At 36.0% G+C, this 23,365-nt stretch overlaps 3 protein-coding genes and 1 non-coding gene across 7 annotated transcripts in view; 1 reads left to right on the top strand and 3 right to left on the bottom strand.

Annotated features, from left to right (window-relative positions):
* LOC117987055 (oxamate amidohydrolase proenzyme-like) overlaps positions 1-23,365 on the bottom strand; it is a 33,770-nt gene that overhangs the window by 7,304 nt on the left and 3,101 nt on the right. The gene's annotated exons all lie outside the window — the stretch shown is intronic.
* LOC117986821 (oxamate amidohydrolase proenzyme-like) lies at positions 10,294-21,233 on the bottom strand. Its single transcript, XM_069502332.1, has 2 exons — positions 21,125-21,233; positions 10,294-14,751 (listed from the first exon to the last, which is right to left on the bottom strand). Exon 2 carries the CDS (start codon positions 14,720-14,722, stop codon positions 13,121-13,123), a length of 1,602 nt encoding a protein of 533 aa, XP_069358433.1. The 5' UTR covers positions 14,723-14,751; positions 21,125-21,233; the 3' UTR covers positions 10,294-13,120.
* Positions 15,305-15,376, bottom strand: TRNAC-GCA (transfer RNA cysteine (anticodon GCA)). The gene has a single exon. It is a non-coding gene; the product is annotated as a tRNA-Cys (tRNA).
* Positions 16,766-23,365, top strand: part of aralar1 (calcium-binding mitochondrial carrier protein aralar1) — a 26,711-nt gene continuing 20,111 nt past the window's right edge. The window contains exon 1 of one of the 4 annotated variants that reach the window (XM_034974283.2): positions 16,766-17,098. Coding sequence is in view for 3 of the 4 variants with exons in the window: in XM_034974279.2 (XP_034830170.1) it covers positions 17,044-17,094 (51 nt within the window). In the remaining variant the exon portion in view is untranslated. Of the gene's footprint in view, positions 17,099-18,012; positions 18,043-23,365 lie in introns of those variants that run through there. The other 3 variants (XM_034974279.2, XM_034974282.2, XM_034974281.2) reach the window with 3 other exon arrangements.

Here is a 23,365-nt window from a genome sequence, read left to right as displayed (position 1 = left end):
GAATAAATTAATAACACGTTGTAACGTAGGTATTTCCTAAAATAAAATGTGGGACGTATTATTATTTTTTGTTGGATGACCAATTGAAAAAAAAATAGGTTCCTATTTACTTGATTGGTTTGTCAAAATAATAAGATAAAATAAAATCAGGTTCAACCTAACCTCAAAGTTTATTGCTGATATGTGGGAACAATAAGAATATTTTATTAAAAATAAAATACTTTTGAAATGAGATATTTCGACAAAAGAAGATTAAATAAAACAAACTATATTTAAGGGGAATTATTCTTAAGCGAAGTTATAATAATATTATAGAGTTCAGTTTGGTAATCTTAATCCTTATTTATTAAAAAAAAATGTTAAATGTTATAATAACGTCACTGAGTAGAAAAAAAAATACTTGAGTAGGCAATCTGCCTTGCGTTGTTTTAAGAACGGATGGATAATCTCTTGTGTTGTTTTAAGAAAAGACAAATAGTTGAATTATTTTAAGAAGCAAAATAAATAAATATAGTTTATGTTTAAGTTGAATTAATCAGAATAAGTTAATTTCTTCAAGTTTTGAGCTGTAAGTACGGTGCGATTTCTTAAAAGCAAACCTTTTTGTTTCGGTACATCATAACGTTCTAAATGATTTCACATCTACATATACTTTATCAAAAACCGTTCGGCCAATCTGACCTCTAACTAGACTTATTCTTATCCAAATAAATTATACCACAACACGTGGTTTATCTAACTAATTAAAATCTTTTATGATTACCCTCACAAAAACTTTTTCATAGAAACAATACCACAAAATCGTGGTTTTTTTTAAATTTACACTTTTCTTCACACACAACGCACAAAATTGTACTTAGCTTGATCAAACGACGCGACGTTTCAACCGGCGGTGCCACACCAGCACCAAGTGCCGCTGACAACAGAGTTGCCCCTCGCTTTGGGATCATCGGGCACCAACACCAAGTGTCACCGACGACAGGCGGCAGCCTGTCGCTTCGAGGAGAAGCCGTATCCACGATTGCTGAAAGCATTTGAAAAGTATTAGTATTTCGACAAGCAGAGTATCGTATCCCACTTCTGATGTGAGATTTTTGTATAAAGAAGAGAGAGAAGTTAAGACAGTGGGCTTTAATAGTGATGGCTAATAACATCTAATGATGACTCATCAAAGTTATCATCTATCAATTATTAATTGAAATGTAGGTAGTTGTAAATTTTGTCAGGTAAGGCCAATATTAAGTTATTAAAATCAAGCAAAGCATCTGCTGTATTATCTGTGATGATAAATTAAATCCAATGATTACTAATGAAAGTTATCATTTATCAATTATTTGTCAGGTAAGGCCAAATACTAAGTAATTAAAAATCAAGCAAAGCATCTGCTGTATTATTTCAAAGTAAGAACCCTAATCATCTAAACAGGCTTCTATAATAATTAGAAGCTAACAACCTAGTGTTTACTTTTATCTCAATGTATAAAATAAATAGCACAAGAGGGTAGGTTATAAATACAGAAGTAAAACCAACCAAGTCGAATAATAATTAATCATTTATTGAAAGATCTTTAATACTTTAATCTTTATAGACCTATCTGTATTTTGTTGTATTTCTCAGCATAGGTCTATTTCATATTAAAATGAATCTACCACCCGTTTCCAAAGGTGTTTCGTTGTGGAGAAGAAATGGGCAAAGAAACTCCACAACACACATCTTTTAAAAGCATTACAACATTCCATAATACATAACATAATATCTAAACATATTTGGTACATGGTTATAATAACTAAACCTTTATAAGGCAAGTGATTACAATAAAATATAAGAATACTTAACTTTAGTAACTCTGTCGCCTTTGTTTACTCTGAAGTCACATCACTTCACTAGACTAAGGCTGTAGTTAACACGAGGAGTTATAATACGAGACTGCCCCTTTATCGATGTGTGTCCCGTTTTTATCCTCTCTCCATTGTAAACAAACCACAGGCCACCGTCACATGACATCTTTAATAATTATTTATGTTGGTACAATGGTAGGTACCATTGTACCAACATTGAGATTGTTGACATTATTATTAATTTACTTAAATAATATTATTTGCAACATGTATTGACGGTTTACTTATTATTGTTTTACTACATTAATTAATGCCATACTCTATTGATGATTTACATATTATTTCACATAATTTCTATAGACAACTGTATTTTAAATCCAGCCATATCCTGTCAATCCTAGTATGTTGTCAGTATTTACTTTACAATAAATAATTAGTCATATGTATCGATAATTTACATAATATTATTTTTCGTATTGTCACATTCCTAGATATTAAATTGGACAACAATAAAGAATATAAGATACTACTAAATCATAACCTTTCGGGTTGGGTAACATTGACGTTGATATCCTGTCGCGGGATAACGATTCTGTTTAAATTATTACTACAAATATTTATTGTAGACTCCAAGTTTATGATTGGGTCAATTCTAGCATAATAATTATGTATCCAATTTTATCGTAATATAACACATGCAACTCTCAACTTGTTGATTCAGATTTCAGGTGAACCGAAATAGCTCAGTTTGATTTGTAGGAGCAGGGTGTATGTTTTATCACATAAAATTATTATGCTGTCGCATTAAACACTATTTGGAGATGTCTGCTGTTAATTTATAAGATACTAAGTATAGAATGTTACCTACGTTCATGTTACATGGCGTATAAAACTTGTGAGTCGTGCTCGGTGATGAGGAAGACAGAAGATACAAAACGCACAAAGAAAGGGGATAGCGCTTTACCAAATGTGATCCGCAGTTTTTTAAATCTTCACTTTAGATAAGTATCTACATTACGAAATGTATCTCCTTTTTTGCCATACACAAATAAATACTTACTTAACATTAATTTTTAAATAATATACTTAATTTTCATTGGATCAATTTGACAATGAGCAATTTTATTCATAAAATCTCTAGCGAAGCAAACTGCTGTGGTAAAAAGTAAATTATTATTTTAATTGAATCTTCTAATAGCACTAGTCTGTTGATATTCAATTAACCCCACTAAGGTCTTGGACAGATACGACGCGTTTTTTACGCGGCTTCAAAAAGTTATCGAAGGAAGTGTACGAAGGTTTAGGAGCTCTGCTGCTGCCGTCTGCTTTGTTTTGTGTCGGACTTTAATTCCTTGTTGTAATATAAATCGTACATAAAATACAAGTAGACTTGATTCGGAAAAACACGAATCGAATGAGTGCACAAATGCACGTACAGTACGCGGCAGAAAGTAATGTAGGTATACATTTGCACGCCATACTTGGTAATACACTGTTTCCAAAAAAATATTGTAACACCACTTCACGTGTATTTTTTGCAATAAAAAATTATGAATTATGAATTATGAATTATGAATTATGAATTGGCCATTATTAATGTTATTCGGCGTTGTCTTTGTTATTCATACCAATATGACGTTTTGTCGGTCTCAACGACAAAGACAATGCTCTTCAAATCTGCTGCATATCTCTTTCTAAAGGTCGATGTACTTTACTTTCTGCCGCGTACTGTACATTCTGTATGACGGCCATTTTGATTCGTATTTAACGAAAATGAATACGAACCGAATACGAAAGAGTGCACAAACGCACTTATACGCCGCGGGGCTGTCGCGTCGCACGAGTCAGTTGCTTCGGCCCTAACTAAACGGAAACTGTCTACCTTTAGCTGACGTTCTGCAGACGCGCTGTGTTTATCCAAGCTTTAACTTTCCTCTAAGAGTAGAAGCCTCAAATAATTTTAATTTGCGACCGACTTCTCACAGTAGCGTAACATCTTTCATCGCTAATTGGAAAAACTTCTATGTCGAATTGTTCCACAAAGCCAAAAGGCTTTTGCAGGCGTTGATTTTCTCAACCATTTAGGTTCCGTACCCGAAGGGTGCCAACGGGACCCTATTAGCAAGCCTCCGCTGTCCGTCCGTCTGTCTGTTAGCGGGCTGTATCTCGTGAACTGAAATAGGTAAGAGTTGAAATTTTCACAGAATTCGTATTTCTATTAAGTACCCCTAAAACAACAATTAATACCTACTTATATAAACCTAGCGACCCGCCTAGGCTTCACACGGATAGCTTATTACAAATATCGTAGGGATCTCTAATTTTTTGAAATGAAATATACCCTATGTTTCTTAGGAATAATGTAGCTTTCTACCGTGTACCGGTAAAACAAGTCAAAATTGATTCAGTAGTTCCAGAGATTACTACCTACAAACTAACTTACAAACTTTACCTCTTTATAATCTAAATATATAAAAGGAAAAGGTGACTGACTGACTGACTGACTGACTGACTGACTGACTGACTGACTGACTGACTGATCTATCAACGCACAGCTCAAACTACTGGACGGATCGGGCTGAAATTTGGCATGCAGATAGCTATTATGACGTAAGCATCCGCTAAGAAAGGATTTTTGAAAATTCAACCCCTAAGGGGGTGAAATAGGGGTTTGAAATTTGTGTAGTCCACGCGGACGAAGTCGCGAGCATAAGCTAGTATTAGTATAAAACTAGCTTATGCTCGACTGCAAACTCACCTGGTGGTAAGTGATGATGCAGTCTAAGTTGGGACTTTGGGAGCGGGTTAACCTGGAAGGGGTGTAGGTAGCAGTTTTTATTAAACCCATGTTCCTTTAGTTTATACGCGGCATCGTACGGGGACGCTAAATCGCTTGGCGGCACGGCTTTGCCGGTAGGGTGGTAACTAGCCACGGCTGAAGCCTCCTACCAGACCAGACCAAAAATTCGGAAATTATAAAATTCCAAACCCCTGCCAGAACCTCCCACTAATAAGACCACAGTGCTTACCACTGCGCCATAGAGGTCAAAAGGTAGTAGGCTTACTTTACTTTTTGGCGGCACGGTTTTGCCGGTAGGGTGGTAACTAGCCACGGCTGAAGCCTCCTACCAGACCAGACCAGAAATTCGGAAATTATAAAATTCCAAACCCCTGCCAGAACCTCCCACTAATAAGATCACAGTGCTTACCACTGCGCCATAGAGGTCAAAAGGTAGTAGGCTTACTTTACTTTTTGGCGGCACGGCTTTGCCGGTAGGGTGGTAACTAGCCACGGCTGAAGCCTCCTACCAGACCAGACCAGAAATTTGCAAATTATAAAATTCCAAACCCCTGCCAGAACCTCCCACTAATAAGACCACAGTGCTTACCACTGCGCCATAGAGGTCAAAAGGTAGTAGGCTTACTTTACTTTTTTCAAGTCAAGAGTGGCTAGGCATCTTCTATGCCATTTTAGGCTACATCATCACTTGCTACCAGGTTTGATTGTAGCCAAGCGCTAGTTTATAAATTAAAAAAAATAAGTAGGTATATCTATGTTTTCACTCACGGTTTAGGTATGCGCAGTACACGTCTAGTTTATGTTAAGTAAAACACTATTGTGTAATTTTAATTTTTTAACATGAATACCAATAGGCATTCTAGTGATAACACTATTTTAGTTACACAAGTGATAAAAAATGTTAAATATTTTGTCAAGTCTTACTTATTTCTTAACTATGGCTATCTTCAGTGTCTTATCAATACAGACGACTGCAGTAGTAAGATATTATCGCTGTATAAACACAATTTATGTGGAAAGATAAATAAAATTAAAATAAGACGTACTTTATCAGGTAATTTTCAAAAATCAGTCAAGTGCGAGTCAGACATGCACACGAAAGGTTCCGTACCATCGTACAAGAAATCTCAAACCATCGTACCGGAACGCTAAATCGCTTGGCAGCACGGCTTTGCCAGTGGGGTGGTAACTAGCCACAGCCAAAGCCTCCTACCAGACCAGCGCAGAAATTTAGAAATTATAAAATTCCAAAGCCGGGAGTCGAACCCAGGACGTCCCACTAATAAGACCACAGCACACTTAACACTGCGCCAGGGAGGTAATAGATAACCTAAAATACAAGATGTAAGTATCCTGAAAAAAAAAACCAAAATTTTAATGTATCTGTTCAGCGGTACTTACCTCATACAGATTTCAATATCTGTACGGCTTCTTATAGTTTAATTTTAAACTGACTGTGACACACGGACAGACGGACCAACAGACCAACAGATGGACAGATGTAGACAGACGTACTGGATGAAACTATAAGGGTTCCATGTTTTTCTACGGAACTGTTACACTCTGTACCCGTAGTACAAGATTTTACGTCTCACCAAACCAAACCAAATTCGAGAGTCGAAATACTTCCGCGTTACAGTAAACTGGATCTTAAAGGCCTTGTTTTAAAGCTCAAGTTTGTCTACACTTCTACAGCCAGCGCTCCAAGCGGAAACATTGCGAAATTAAAATCAGTGGCATTGAATATTTGACTTCAATTCAAGGCTGTTTAGGTCCATTTTACTGTAACGCGGAAGTATTTCGACTCTCGAATTTGGTTTGGTTTGGTGAGACGTAAAATCTTGTACTACGCGTACTGTTTACGGTGCACTCTGTTTAGGTGTGTCTTAAAATTAGCCCATTTTATTCGTGTTATAACGAGTGTTACAAGATACAAGTGTTAAAGTTGAAATACCTTTTTCCCCTTTTTTATTCAGATACAAGCTATCCCGTGACTGCAATCTCACCTGGTGGTAAGTGATGGTGCAGTCTAAGATGGTAGTGAGCCTAAAATAAAAAGTCTCTAGTGTGAAGCATCTTTATTTCTAAATCCGCGTTAGTGCCTCATGGTGACAAATTAACGGATTTATTACCTTTTTATACGATGCTGTGAATAACAAATCCTGAGGGTAGATACTAGATAAATCGTGTATAGAGGGATGAAGTTCCCACTGAGAAAGTTTTCAATTGAGATAAATTTAAGACAATGTGCGAATTCTTTAAAATTCCGGGATAAAAAATAGCCTGTATCTGTGTCCAGGTGCAAGTTAACTATGAAATCGTCACAATCAGTTCAATCACGTCGCAACGGACCAACGGAACGACGTGATTTTTTGCATGAATACCTACCTATAATTAATGACCTGGAGAGTGACATCGGCTACTTTTTATCCCGGAAAATCAAAGAGTTCCCACGGGATTTTTGAAAACGTAAGTCAAAGTTATAAGTTAAAAAAAAATATGAGCTTAATAAAATATGTTATACTGCTAATTGCAAAAATATTAACTACAAAACTTCTTTATAGACACTTCAAAACTGACAGACTTTTATACAAACTTCAAACCCCTATTTTACCCCTTCAGGGGTGAATTTTGAAAAATTCTTTCTTAGCGGACGCCTACGTTATAATAGCTATCTGCATGCCGAATTTCAACGTGATCCGTCCAGTAGTTTGAGCTGTGCGTTGATAGATCAGTCAGTCAGTCAGTCAGTGAGTCACCTTTTCCTTTTATATATATATAGATGAATACACATAGGTAGGTACTTATAAAACTAATTAATAAATAAATAAAAATAATAATAAAAAAGCCTTTTATTTCATCTCTTATTTTATAATAATATAGGATTATTAAATAAAACGTAAAATACTAGACGTTAAATAAAATAATAATTTAAATTTAGTAAGTACGATAAATATTTTTATGAAGAACTCTTTTCAGGTCAAGGCCTCCTCCAGAGAAACCCACTTTACCCTGTCTTTAGCTTACTTAAAACTACTGATTATTATTAAAATTTAATTAAAGCAAAGTTATGAGTTCACTACCTATAGTTGAGATGCTTGACAATACAAACTTTTTAATGTAGTACAAATATGTACGATATAGAGCATGGTTGGGAAGCTTGTTTGACCTACGAGAAACAAGTTCAGACCGGGTCAACAAATGTTCTGTGTGCACTATTTACTGTACCTACTGTAGATAATAATATACAAGGATATGAAATAGCTAGTTTAATCAAGCTACATGTTGTAATTGGGTATGTGCAGACTACATCAAAAATAAATTATTTCTCAGTGATTATTAAAGAGAGTTGTTTTGAGTTTGTTAGTTTTAAGTGTGATAACCATTTTAATTATCTATTAAACAAAAAAAATTAAGTCTTAATTATAATGTGACGTCACATTTCAGTGTTTCATAGAATATCGCATAGGTACTACACTAGCGGCACGCTATGATGGCCGGTTTGACACATTACAATAGTGATGTGGAATGTCAATTTATTCTCGAACAAAAAACAATTAAGTTTTGTTTTTGTACCTGATTAAATAGGTTTAATAAAACAAAAATGTATATGTTTATTTAATTTATTTGAACGAACTGAATATTTGAACGAAAATGAATATACATACTTTATATGCACACAAGAAACATATGAATACAAAAGATACCGAAAAAGGTGCCACAAAAGGCCATAATTAATCAGATTCGTCCATACTACTATTTTCACTGTCGTCACTGCTATCATCACATACATTAATAATTATATGTTCGTTTTCTATAATATTATCTATTTTCACATCTCTTTCATAATCTTCCCTTATTAATTTAACAGTTCTATTCACAACCTTTTCCCAGTCTCCTTTAGTCACATGTTCACAAGCTTCTTCTAATAATTTTAGCATTTTTTTTGTGGTAAATGGGGGTTCTGTATTGTGTCTTGCAGCATATCCCTTAATTTGAGCCCACACCAACTCAATCGCATTATACTCACAATGGTAAGGCGGTAACCGTATAACTCTGTGCCCATGTTCTAATGCTATTTCGTCAATGACGTATCGGATCTTGGTTGGTTTGTTTTCTTTTAAAAGACGTACTAATTCCGCTTTTAACATATTCATGTTTGCATCTACGCCATTTTTACGAAGCCATGCGACGATATCAGCTTTCTTTTGGGATTGGGCAGGTGGCTTGTCAATTTGCATCGAGTGGTATGGGGCGTTGTCCATAATTATAATAGATGGTTCAGGGAGGCTACACAACATTGAGGTAAACCATTCAGTAAACTTTTCTCCATTCATGTCTTCATGATAGTCTCCAGTGGTTTTTGACGCAAAAGCCATGAGAGAACCTTCGACAAACCCGTTGATGGTTCCGGCGTGACAAATTATAAGTCGCGATCCTTTTCCTACAGGAACTTTGGAAGTAGATGCTGCTGTGTCATCGTTCCAAGAACGGCCTACAGTATGGTTAGCATTAAGCCATGTTTCATCCAAGAACACAACATTTTGCCAATTTTTGATTTCTTTCACTTGCCGTAAAAAAGTATACCTTGCCATCGCTATATCAAATCTTTCCATCAATATTTTGCGTTTGTTACATTTTTTGTATCGAAATCCAATGGTCTTCAAAATCTTCGTTAAAGAACTTTCCCCACCGAAGAATAATCCAGCTTCCTTCAGTGAATGCACCAACTTTTTTCTTGTTGGATACTCCTTCTGTAAATAGTAGCTGTAAACATGTCTTCGGATAGCATCGGCATCAAAGCTATCGATGCCTACGACTGGTTTTGCTCGTTTTCTCTTTTTTGGTGTGTGAAGTTTATTTTCTTCTGTGCCAGTCTCGCCATATTTTTTTTTAGTTATCCGTCTAACAGTTCGTTGTCCAATATTAAGCGCATCAGCTACGCGTTCAACCACTGACGTTATAGGTAAAATTGGCCCTCCATTTTGAGCTTCACGATCGAAATAGTTACGAAGGCGTATTAGGAACTCACGTGTCTGACTATTTAGAACAGTTCTCTGCGTACGTTCGGTCATATCGACGAAATCCACAACAAAGGGCTTGAACAGAGTCCAAATTAACGAGCAAGGGTCAACAGTAATGCAGTATCAATATTTGAAATCCAAAGCCAGGTCAAAACTATATCACAATCGCATTGCACTGACAGTTTATACTTTTCGAAGCAACGTCAATTCGAAACTGCTTTGTTTTGCATTGAGCATTGACGCGAGTTTGCCGGAGGTAGTAGTTGTGCTAGCCAGCGATCCTATGTGACGATCGTATTAGATTCCATTTTTAAAAATTTATTGATATTTTTTTGCGATTTCAGAGGTTTGTCCACATAGTGAAAATTGTTCATATTCACAAGTACATTCACCCCTTAAATGGTGCAAACTGATTTTTCTACACTTGTATACATTTAAGAAATCAATTTAATAAATAAATTTTGAGTCCTAAACCTAAAACTACATTCGATAAAATTTATGAATCTCTGCACATCACTATCGTCAATAAAGTAATACAATTATTTCCTTCAAAGTCGTTATCAATTAATACGGAACTTCATGAGCGGACAAACGTCAAACCGGCCATCATAGCGTGCCGCTAGTTTAAGTGCACGTTGTGACGTTTGATAAAAAGTTACTGATATGACTAGTTGTCAAATACCGTATTAGAATGCTAGCGAAAACTTAGCGCTGTACTATATTATATACTACCTAAACACAATCCAATGCCAGTAACTATTTTTCCTTGATTCCACGTCACCCATACCCTATTTGACATATTATTACAGTTGATTCAGGATCAAACCGATAGTCCTCTCAGTCTACTTCACTCTGACTCTGCTACGCGTGGCAGCAGCGAGGAAGCATGCAGCGTCGACTGCAATATTATTATGACTACTTACTTAGTTACTTACACTCCAGACGTGCAGCAATTATTGACAGTATGTAAGCTTCGCCGTTGTGAATAACGAATGGAAATTTAGATGCGAATCATTTGGATTTAAATTTTACTGTAGGTATCTAAATAATATAGTCTGTATACTTAGGTACCTAAGTTTATAAAATGTTGGTTTTCAGTTCTAAAATTTATATTTATCATCAAACTTGCTTATTATTTTAGGATCATACGTAAGCAAGCAGTTTATGATTTATTATGATTTGGAAGCTTTGGACAGATTACTACAGTACATAAGTACCATAAAAGCTCTCTGACAAGAACCGAAATAATTAATTCACATACGAGATTATACAGTATTACAGCTAAGTTTAAAGTTGAAATTCGTTTGTTAGTTAATTCGCGATTGTATTAGTAGTAAAATGCGTACAGTACTGCCGAGCGGTTGTTACTAGTCAACGCAATTTCCTTACAAAGCCTTAGCCTTTATGTTGGTACTAAGATGGGATCCAATCGGTTTTGCTTCGACCAAGCAATTTTAGTATTTAAAGAGGGTCTATTTTGTTGCCTACTTTCTAATTATACCTACTTCGTATTAGTAGGTACTTATCTTCACCCACTAGAAGCATGACTTTAACTGTAGCCGACTAACCTTATAGTAGGTATTAATAGAAAAGTTGAAAACTAAAACGCTACTACGATCGCTGAAATATTTTAGTAAAATTGGGTTTCTGTCGCTTGGTATATTTTAATAGTATACTTACTAGGTATATTTATATTTATGAAGTCACTATTTTTCCTCTTTTATTTGACATCCCACTCGATACAAAATAGCAAGAAAAATAATTGTTAAAGACCCCACTTTTTTGGATGTAACATCCGTCAGATCGATTATATCACTTTTTTGGATGTAACATCCGTCAGATCGATTATACCACTTTTTTGGATGTAACATCCGTCAGATCGATTTTATTCGTATAAAATGTAGCCTATGTCACCTGGACCATAATAACAAATCAATTGACATCTCGTTCATGAAGTTAGCCACTACAGTGGAACACACATAGAGATACATAGACTGCCAAAATCATAACCCTTCCTTTTGGCTTTGCCGTAATCGGGTAAAAAGTAGCATCGATTAAGCTTATGAAAACTATCTACCATAATGTCTGTTTATCATAATAAATGTTACAAAACTCTATTTGGAATGAGAGAGAAACTGACAGAAAGAGAACAACAAGGTATGAAGTACTTATGTTCTACAAGGTAACACGGTAACACCCATTCACGGTGTTTAGAATGCTCCTATAAAAAGGTGCATGCATGCGATTTACAATGTAGCTGGCATGCCCAAAGGCTAACCCGATAAACAGAAATAAATTGGTTTATCCTAACGCATGCCAACTTAAAACTTATACCATGCTAATAAAGTTGAAATTAGATTAGAGCGTTACTGGGAATATATCCGCTGTATTTCGCCGGCCCGCGGCGAAATTGTGACGTGCATTTGTTTACTCGTGACCGCAACGCGCCGAATTCGCTAACGAACTTATTATTCGAATTTCGAATGGCAATCTTCGGAGCTTCGGCCGTGTTATATTTTATGCTAGACAATTGCTAATTCTGTTGTACATAATATTTTAATAGTATAGTACCTTCTAGTATGCCGAGCGTTAATGATGCCCGCGTGATATTCGGTTTTTAAAATCCTGAAGGAACTCTTTAATTTTTCGTATTTAAATTATGGAAGTAGGGATTTTTTGATAGAATAAAATATAATATTATGCTCAACATACTTAGAACTTCTTATAGTAAATCATCCCTTTAAGTATGAGACTTACGCTACTATACTCATATATTTAGAGAAAAAGAGTTTAATAACTGAAAAAACCGGCCAAGTGCGAGTCAGGCTCGCGCAATGAGGGTTCCGTACTACAGTCGTATTTTTTCGACATTTTGCACGATAATTCAAAAACATATGATGCATAAAAAAATATCTGTTTTAGAATGTACAGGTGAAGACCTTTCATATGATACCCTTACCCCACTTGATATAGTCACTCACTTCGAAAGTTGAAAATACTAATTATTAGTTCATGACCACAATTTAATTTTTTTAGTATGATGTAACCCTAAATTCACGGTTTTCAGATTTTTCCTCAAATGTCAGCTATAAGATCTACCTACCTGCCAAATTTCATGATTCTAAGTCAACGGGAAGTAGGTGCCCTGTAGGTTTCTTGACAGACAGCCAGACAGACAGACAGACAGACAACAAAGTGATCCTATAAGGGTTCAGTTTTTCCTTTTGAGGTACGGAACCCTTAAAATGGCTTACTTTACCACTTATAAATTATATTATTGTACCTAGGTAAGTATACAAGTATTATTAGAGCTATTACAAAAAATAAGAACCCTTTTCTAAGAATATTAAGTTCTAAAAATTAAGAACTAAATAAATACCTAATTTACTGCTCAACCTGCTAAATTATTTATATTTAAATATGTATAAAATCTAAATACACTGTGTGATGGTAGTAAATTAAAAACCAGCTGCGTTTCCATTACTTCGAGGATCATACGCACCTTCCATCATACCATCCGGGTATCTTACTAATGCACCCGCTTGTCCTACTTCTTCTGAGTACGGTGGTAAAATAGTAATTTTATGCCCTATTTTCCTAAGATATTCAATTGTTTCGTCACTAAATCTACTCTCTAGTCGTAAAAAGTCACTGTCACTGTCATTGTAGTGTCCGCCCGAAGTCGGTCCGTACACCCATCTGGGCTCCGAAATAGACTTCTGTAAATTCATCCCTTGAACTACATATCGATGGAAGATTGCTGCTTGCGTCTGGGGTTGTCCGTCGCCACCTCTTGTACCATAAATCATTAAACGACCATCGTTCAATCTAGCAGCCGCAGGATTCAAACTATGGTAGGGCTTCTTTCCTGGCACTAAAGATCTTATATGATTCCTCTCCAGGTTAAAAGAAATACCACGATTGTGCCACAAGATTCCCGTTTCAGGTAAAACAACTCCGCTCCCGAACTCTTCATAAATACTCTGTATAAATGAAACTGAAAATCCCTTGCTGTCCATTATACCCATCCAGATCGTATCCCCGGGGCCTTCGCCTTTTCCATTTAAGGATACTTCATTGAGACTAATATTCCTTGCCATTTTGGAAATTGCGTGACTTGATAACATTGATTGGGCATCGATTTTCATGTAACGAGGGTCAGTCATGTGCTCGTTTCGCAACACAAATGCCTGTTTTGTAGCTTCAACCGTTGCATGAATAAATTGTCCTTCATGTCGGCCATCGATGTGTAACTGATCCAAGATTCCGAGAATGGATAAAGAAAGTAGACCTTGAGTTGGTGGCGGCAGGTTGAAAACTTCACCGTGGGAATGAGCCAATCTCAACGGAGTCCGTCTAATGGCTGAGTAATTTGCAAGATCTGTTTCTGTGATTGGCATACCAAGGGACGCCATGTCTTTCGCAATCAATTTCGCTAAATCACCCCGATAGAAACTATTTAATCCGTTCCGTGAGAGAGCTTTGAATGTTTTTGCTAAATTCCTTTGACGAAATAATTGACCCTCTTTGGGTATTGTTCCGTTTGGTAAAAATACGTTCCTAAATTCTTGGGAATTATTTTCATCAAATCCAAACTCCTTGAGCGCCTCTATTTGCGAACATGTAATAGGGAATCCTTCCTCCGCATACGTAATAGCATCGGCCAATAGTTTAGATATAGATTGTCTTGGATAACCACTTTCAGATACATATTTCAAAGCCTCTTCCCATCCACTGACAGTTCCAGCAACAGTTATAGCTGATTTTGGGCCTTTTAACGGGATTCTACCATACCCTTTAAAAAATTGGTCATTAGCTAAACTACCGGCTGCTCCACAAGCCTCTATTGCGACAAAGTCACCGGTCGGCGGAACGATGAGCCAGAACCCATCACCTCCAATGCCGTTCATGTGGGGATACACGACGGCAATGGTCGCCGCCGCAGCAACCATAGCCTCCATAGCAGTTCCGCCATGTATTAAAATCCGTAAAGCACTTTGCGTTGCCAAATGATGTGGGGTCACAACCATTCCTCGCGGGGCGAAGGTTCTTGTCTCCATATTTAAAACTACTTATGTTGTTTGAAATCCTGAAACCAAATTTCCTCATTTAACTTAACAATAAAAATTCATCATAGACAGGAATTTACCGATCGCAACTTTTGCATGCATAAAGAGCCTTCTAAGCTATTCGTTCCGTCTGTTTTGTATGGATGGAACTACGAGTAGTTTCGAAAGGAACTTTGGGATAACTTCAATGTGCATACAACTCTCAACTTGTTGATTCAGATTTCAGGTGAACTGAAATATGTAGCTTTGTTTGATTTGGCAGTGGGGTGGTAGCCTGGTAGCGAGACCAATAATTTAATCTATGCCTGGGCCATCCAATACCTAGGTAGGTATAACCTACTAGATAAAGGTCAAAGAATAATAAGTATTTTGGTTGTATTACCAATAGAGACAAGTAGGATAGGTATTAGGTAACCTAAATTATTTAAAATAAGAATTATTATCACTTCCTAGTTCCTACATAAACTTCGATTTTTAATAACTTGTTTTTTTTAAATAGTTATAAGTTTATAACATGAATAATGAAAATGCTAAGAAAACGTAAAAACAAAAAGTCATAAAAAGATCTTAACTAGGGGACACCCGGGTTTGAACCGGGGACCTCTCGATCTGCAGTCGAATGCTCTACCACTGAGCTATATCCCCACATGAGTGACAAGTTCAAAATTTATTATATAAAACCTAATGTTACTAACCATAATATATTTTTGTGAAAGTATAATAATTATACCTATTTACCTACTCTTACGTAATTATGCATTCTGAGACAGATAATTAAAGTTTTAATATAATTTAGCCCTAAACTTAAAGGTATATATTTTTAATTAGTTAATTGACTTAGGTACAGCAGTTGTTCAACTAAGCAACATTTTATTAAGTTAACAGCAAATTAAATCAACACCCAATAATTTTTATATTATAATATTATTTTATTATTTTAATCGCAGTACAGCGCCATCTGTGCACTCGCTTTAGAACTACTAAGAAAAATGCTGTGGTGAAGAAAAATGAAAAGTGGTCTAAACATTAAAATCAACACTTGCCCTCTCCAATGACTTTACGACCGATCTGTGCTTTACGCTAGATGGCATATCTAGTCAAAAGTCAATGTACGGTAGTACTCGCGTTAAGGTCAAAATCTTTAATACTTAGTAATATTTTATTAATTTTTCCAATATTATTAATTGCTTTTTTAATTTTAACGAACTTCATAGCACTTTAAAAAGCTCTTGTAAGAAAAAATATTTAAAAGTAACGCGAGTTACGAGTAAGACACGCATTTTCTATTTACCCGCATTGTAGTTTGTGTAAGGAGGAACCAGACATACCTATTATACACCAAAGCTACCAAGCTCTAACGGGTCACATAAAAATAAATATAATAAACAGCTTTGTTTCCCCTGTGCCTGCTCTACACTGGCACTCATGTGCAGCATGGTCCGTGAATTTCACGAAACATTTAGTTAGTCTGGATGTTAAAATCCGCACCCCATACGATGTCGGATTTGTTGGGAACAAAACCGAATTCGCTCAGTGATCTGTGTCTAGGTACCTACCTACCTACCTACCGAGTAGGTATACTACCTAGATTTTCTGCTACTAGTTACTTATGATTTTGTATCTACAATTTTTTTATTAACTACTATAAATAAATAGTAACTCTTGTTACGATGCAATAAAGTGAGTTCTTATCTATAGTATCGTTATCTTGTCGTTATCCCGTCGTAGCCTTGTCGTTGCCGTGTCGTTGTCTTGTCTTTGCTGTGTCGTTGCCGTATTGTTTTCTTGTCGCTGTCGTGTCGTCGTCTTGTCGTTATGGGGTCGTTGTATTATCGTTGCCGTGTCGTTGTCTTGTCGTCTAACCTATAGGTTTTCTTGACAGACACGAGTACGACAGACAGACAGACAACTATAAGTGATCCTATAAGGGTTCCTTTTTTCCTTTTAAGGTACCTACTCTAAAAATCATTATTGCATCAAATTCAGTAAAGTTGACAACCCTGACACAGGCACTTGCTTGGCAGAGTTGGCTGGGCTCGTACAAAAATTACAGTGAAGTGTGAAACAGTCAACAAAATAATTACAATTTACAAAATTGTGACTTGTGATGTGAAGTTGTGAACGGAACGGAACGCAACGCCCGCCGGTTGATCATGAGCTTAGTGCGTGAAAATCCAAAATAGATTTGTATTATTTTATAAATTGTGCTGTGACGTAACAAATCCAAACGAACTTAACACAAACCCCAAGTTAAACATTACAGTATTTTCTTTTGGAGGAAAACTATACAGTGGTGACGAAAAAACACTGTAATGTTTAAATTCTTGTCCAATTCCTTGATAACTCAGGCCAGCTGTCAAGAGGTGGGTAAGTTTTTGCTTTTGATCGGTGTACCTATGTATTTAGAAAGATCTAAGTAACTATTATATTGTCAATATAATCTGGTATCGTCAGTATGCGGTATTTTGTTGGCACGAGCGCCCTTGAAGAGCCTGCCCTTGAAACAATGCAAACATCTGATTTGCAGCTATCTTCTATTGCTGTCGCTCATATCGTATTCCAAACTTGAATAATCCTATGAACAGTAAAGTTTCCCAAAAAGTTATCTTTACACAAACTACATCTTACGTTCTCGTTTGTTTTGACAGATTATTAGATAATCGGTTGAGAGAGCTAACCTCTTTGACCTTAACCAAGAATACTTATTATTTCTGTTAAAAAAATATTTAAATATAAGTACCTACCTGCTTCATGATCTACCCATCGCCGGCACACTACCGAGTACGGGTATCCTCTCAGTATGAGATGGGTTTGGTCAGAGGTATGGATTGGCAGACTTCACATGCCGTTGAGAACATTATGGAGAACACTCAGGCATACACAGGTTCCTCACGATGTTTTCCTTCACCAGCATAACAAGTGATATTATTTTAAATGCTTAAAATGCAACTCCCAAAAATTAGAGGTGGCATGGCATGCCCAGCATTGACTCCCCAACTTTCCGAATTGGAGGCAGATGTCTTAACCACTAGGCTATCACAGCTAAAAATTTAAAGTTGTCTAAATCTATTAAATCTGTTAAAATTAAATAAATTGTGCACTCACCTGATAGAGATACATTAATGACTAAAATAATATTAGCGCTATTTGTTTTTATATATATTAACATAACCCATCTTCTTCGACCAGTTAACTGATATCATTATCACCATGTGACATGATAATATAATTCCTATCTACTACGTCAAATAGTTTAATATTTATCAATTCAGTACAATACGTGTCTCCGCAACGCTATGACTATGACTCGGGTAACTTCACTTTTCTAATTGATTCACATTTGGAGATATTACATGAAATAGGTGTTCATTTTGTTTCATTGATTTGATAATAAGTGGTTTTGTGGTTTTTGTTTGATAAAATTGTGAGTGCTGTCATGTGAAAATGGTTTCTAATACCAACTACATGGGGTTTGAATTTTTGTTTCTCTATAATTCAACACATTAACAACACTAGGTTAGGTACCTTTTATATTTTAAGTTAATCATGTTAAACAGTTAAACGCTGATGAATATTAATTGTTTGGTTACATCAAATTAAATCAGTATTCATATATTTGACCTCTCTGCCTCGGGATGTATTATCAGTCATATTATTATGCTATGCAAGATGATATGAGTGAGTGTAGTTAGAGTTAGTAACTTTTTAGAAAAAGATAAGAAATTGGTTGTCAGAATTTTTTAGTTTTTAGTTTTTTGAAATCAAAAAATATACTATAGATCGCCTATTGTTTGCTCTGAATATGCTTTTGATAGAGATTCTACACTGTGACATTTGACTGTAATAAGTAATAACCAATGGAACGCAATTGTGAATCAGTGCATGCAGTTTGGTGAAAATTTCTTCTAATTGCTCTATTTCTATCCTAGGTTTGTTACTTTGAACTGATACCTAGTACCTATAAGTAGTTTTAGAGTAATTGATATCCATACTAATATTATAAATGCGACAGTGTGTCTGTCTGTCTGCTAGCGTTTTACGGCCTCACAGCTTAACCAATTTTAATGAAATTTGGTACAGAGTTAGCATGGGATAGGATATTTCCATGCATAGGATATTTTTTATCCCGGAAAATCAAAGAGCTCCCACAGGATTTTTAAAACCTAAATCCACGCGAACGAAGTCTACATAAATAATAAATAGTACTTAAATCTCAAGTAGTTAGGCTAAGTGCAGACCACAACATGCATTAGGAGTACAAAGGATTCTATAAATCACTTATTTAAGTAGGTACTTAAAGTGTTAGAAATAATAATACTTAAAAACTAAAGTATTCATTGTTATAGTAAAGAATAAGCATTTTATTTTATTGTATAAAATGTGTTATCAAATGCTCCTATAGTTAATGACTATGGATTTAGGCCAGCGATAGATGGCACGGAAATTCCGCTGTTGATCTGTGGTAGATGACGCTTGGGCCTTTGTCCACGTGGAGCTAAGTTTTTAAAAATCCCAGGGGAACTCTTAGATTTTCCGGGTCAAAAAGTAGCCTACGTAACACCTACACCTACCTACGTAATAGGCTTTTACCCTTTTTTGAAAAGTGTCATAATTTGATCCTAAAGTGATAACTCTGTTCACTTTAGGCTCTGCCTTCCATCATAAAGCTTGCATGTGGATATAGATCACAACGCATAGAGCCTTATTGAGAAATTTAATCTATATAATAACCTAACTGCAATATTAACTTGATTAGGGCACAATTGCTATTGTAACCACTTAATCAAAATATCGACCTAAACACAAAAGTATTTAATAGTCGTTGAGTCTCGAGTCGGAACAAGACTGGCTTAAAAACCTTCAAACACCGGTATTTATACAAATAGATTCAAGATGGCTGGATGGGTAAATATATTACAACTTGAATCAATGTGACGTCACAGTTGGAATTAACATGGCGGCTACGGCATCATGCGTTTTAGTTATTTGTAGAACAGATTAAAAAGTGAAATCTTTAAAATCAAAATATTTAAAAGGAAAAAGGCTAATTTATCAACGCACAGATTAAACTACTCGATGGATTGGGCTGAGCTATTATGACTTAGGCATCCGCTAAGAATGGATTTTTGAAAATTCAACCCTAAAGGAGGTAAAATTGGGATTTGAAATTTGTGTAGTCCACGTGGACGAAGTCGTGGACATAGTGAATTATAAAATTCATCATAATATAATTTTATAAACTGAAATTAACATTTTTTGATTGCTTATTAATACCTACTATCTTGTTTATAAATTTTTAGATTTTTCTCTCGCTTGTTGTAAAATACCTACCGTATTTCGTACATGATATTAAGAAACTCGGAAGATCGGCGACGGTTTTTTCGTGCAATGTAGCGCTAGCCTAAGTATCAAGGTCCACGATAGCACTGACGCGTATTCGTCACATATTGAGTCATATTGAGTGCATACGCTAACTAGGTACCTAGACAAGAGCTGTTCCATGTTCCATCTCCCTATAGTAGGTAGATCCAGTATGACTAACTAGATGATCTTCACCCGCGTGGATTTAAGTTTGTTTAAAATCGCGTGCGATTCATTAGATGTTACAAATATTTTTTTATTTAAATTTTCATTTTTATTTATTTTTATTCAAATGTCCGTTATTCATCCAAAAAAACAACTAATAAAATAAAATACAATAAAAATAGAACCAGACAGATAGTCCCATTGTTTTTGAGACACGATCTGATTTTCTTTGCCGTATGTTTTAGAATAGAATAGAATATGTTTTCTCGCATGTGTAAAACATTTTTGTCTCTTGTCTGTCTAAACATTGGTAGGAGCGATGCACGCACATTCCAACTGGCCTTGTTATGATTAGTAGCCTCGATTACATTCGCAGCTATTGTAGTGTGGCTAATTCTCTTGTACACAATCTCTAAACTAAACTAAAATGACACGTCTAAATCTGTTGCTATCCCTTTCATAATGTTGCTTTCGAAAAAGGATAGCACTAGATTTAGACCTGTTAATTTAGTTTAGTTTAGAGATTGTGTACAAGAGAATCGGTCCCCAATCGTAAAATGCACACACTGATGTCTACTAAGCTGTGATAGCATAGTGGTTGGGACGTCCGCCTTCTAATCGGAGGTCGGGGGTTTGATCCCGGGCGCGCACCTCTAGCTTTTCGGAGTTATGTGCGTTTTAAGTAATTGAATATCACTTGCTTTAACGGTGAAAGAAAACATCAAGAGAAAAAGTTTCAAAAGGGTAAAATAAAAATTGAATTAAAAATTTAAAATATTACCCCAATTTAAAAATGTGTTGGGGGTTTTTAAATTTTTTATTTAATTTTTATTTGTCGGCATTTATGTATGTTAAGTGTTAACTTACCTATTGTGTAATACCAAGGTAGTTTATATGCACTTACTCATGTGATCCATTTTACGCTCGTCCCCTCTGTTGACTATCAGTGCGAACGGAATTAGCCAGGCTAATTCCTATTGTATACCTACAATCGAAGCAATACCACAGAATATATTATATTAGTACTACGGCAATACAAAAAGCAGTGATAGCTCAGAATAGAATAGAATATGTTTTTTATTCATGTAAACTTTTTACAAGTACTTATGAATAGTCAGGTAGTTTTAATTTACCACTGGTTCGGAATGCCGTTCCTACCGAGAAGAACCAGCAAGAAACTCGGCGGTTGCTCTTTTTAATTTTCCAATTTACAATGTTATTATACCGTACTATACAAACAATTGCAGCCCCGTGCATTGCTGGAGCGAGTCAAATCCAAGCTTTTTTATCATTTACATAGTCTGCGACTGTATAATATGCTTTGTTTAGGAGCATACTTTTAACACATTTTTTAAACTTGTGTAAAGGCAAGTCTTAAATTGCCTGAATTTTATTATAAAATATTACACTCATTCCCACCAATGACTTTCCCCACCTTCCAGAGGCGGAGCGCAGGAGTAGCGAGCTTATTTCGGTTTCTAGTTTGCCTATCGTGAAAATCACCGATTTTTTTGTAACTGTGAATGTTTTGTCGTACAAAAATTATATTATTGTAAATATATTGGGAAGCTACTGTAAGAATACCTACCTATTTCCTTAAATATCTCTCGTAGGGAATCGCGCGGTTTTAAATTATAAATTGCACGTATTGCCCTTTTTTGTAATACGAATATTTTCCCAATATCTGCCGCTTTACCCCTGTAGTGGTTCATCATCATCACCCATCACCGGCTCACTACAGATCACGGGTATCCTCTCAGAATGAGAAGGGTTTTGGTCATGGTCCTGGCCATATGCGGATTTGGTAGACTTCACACACCTCTTGAGAACATTATGGAGAACTCTCAGGCATGCAGGTTTCCTCACGATGTTTTCCTTCACCGTTAAAGCAAGTGATATTTAATTTTTTTTTTTAAAGAATATTAGCCATATTAAATGACTAATATTCTCCTTTCCTCTCCAATTAAGCGTCAGGCTTGTGCTAGGAGTAGGTACGACAATAGTGCAACGGGCGGGATTTGAACCGTCGACCTTTCGGTTTTCAGTCCACTCCTATACCGGTTGAGCTATTGAGGCTCTGATTGATTTAAAACGCACATAACTCCGAAAAGTTAGAGGTGCTGGATCGAACCCTCGACCTCCGATTAGAAGTTGGACTTCCTAACCACTAGGCTATCACAGCTTAGTGGATATGACGTGAGATTTATATTCGGGAGATCGGAGATTCGCTCCTGGACATGCAATTCTAACTTTTCGGAGTTTAGTGTGCGTTTATTTTCGCTTTTACGCCGCTGAATGGAAACATCGTGAGGAAACCTGCATGCCTGAGAGTTCTCTATAATGTTCTCGAAGGTGTGTGAAGTCTGCCAATTTGAGGCCAATCTACTATGGCCTAAATCCTTCTCATTCTGAGAGGAGACCCGTACTGAGGGTGAGATCTATCGAGCACACTCTGACTTAGCTTAGACTTAAGACAGAGTTAAAACGAGACAGAGCTATATCTCTCACATAAATCTGTCTCGTTTTAACTCAATCTTAAGTCTAAACAAAGTCAAAGTGCGCTCTATAGATCTCAGCCTCAGGGGTGCGGAACGCTTAAAAACGTAACTAACAAAAAAGGAAAGCCTGAAAAGTGAAATACGGAACAAACTGTAAACAGATTTTTGGTCTCATTCAAATGGTAATTAGAGTTAGTTATTCAGTAAATCGGTTCACAGAGATTTTGCATAATAAGCCCACTGAAATCGGCGTAAATTGGTTTAAACCAGGTTTAAAATGAGCACTGTACTAGTTTTAGGTTGCCATGAGATCGCTTTAGAGGATGAAACTCATGTGCATAAGCAATTAAATTGTGTTTAGCACATGTCGCTCCCTTTTGAAACCATGTTGGACATTGGTATTTACTCGTATTTACGACTAGATGATGCCTGTGGCTTCGCCCGCGTGGATTTAGGTTTTTAAAAATCCCGTGGGAACTTTTTTAAATCTAAATCCAAGACAAAAAGTAACCTATCCTATAACTACATAGTTTGTATGATAGAAAATCATCCAAACTAGTACTAGACCAAGTCTGTGTCTGCCTCAACTCAACTGTCCTGCCCTGCAAAA

Source organism: Maniola hyperantus, chromosome 12 (assembly GCF_902806685.2).
Source record: "Maniola hyperantus chromosome 12, iAphHyp1.2, whole genome shotgun sequence".
Classification (NCBI taxonomy): Eukaryota; Metazoa; Arthropoda; class Insecta; order Lepidoptera; family Nymphalidae; genus Maniola; species Maniola hyperantus.
This window is presented reverse-complemented; position numbering and strand designations above follow the sequence as displayed.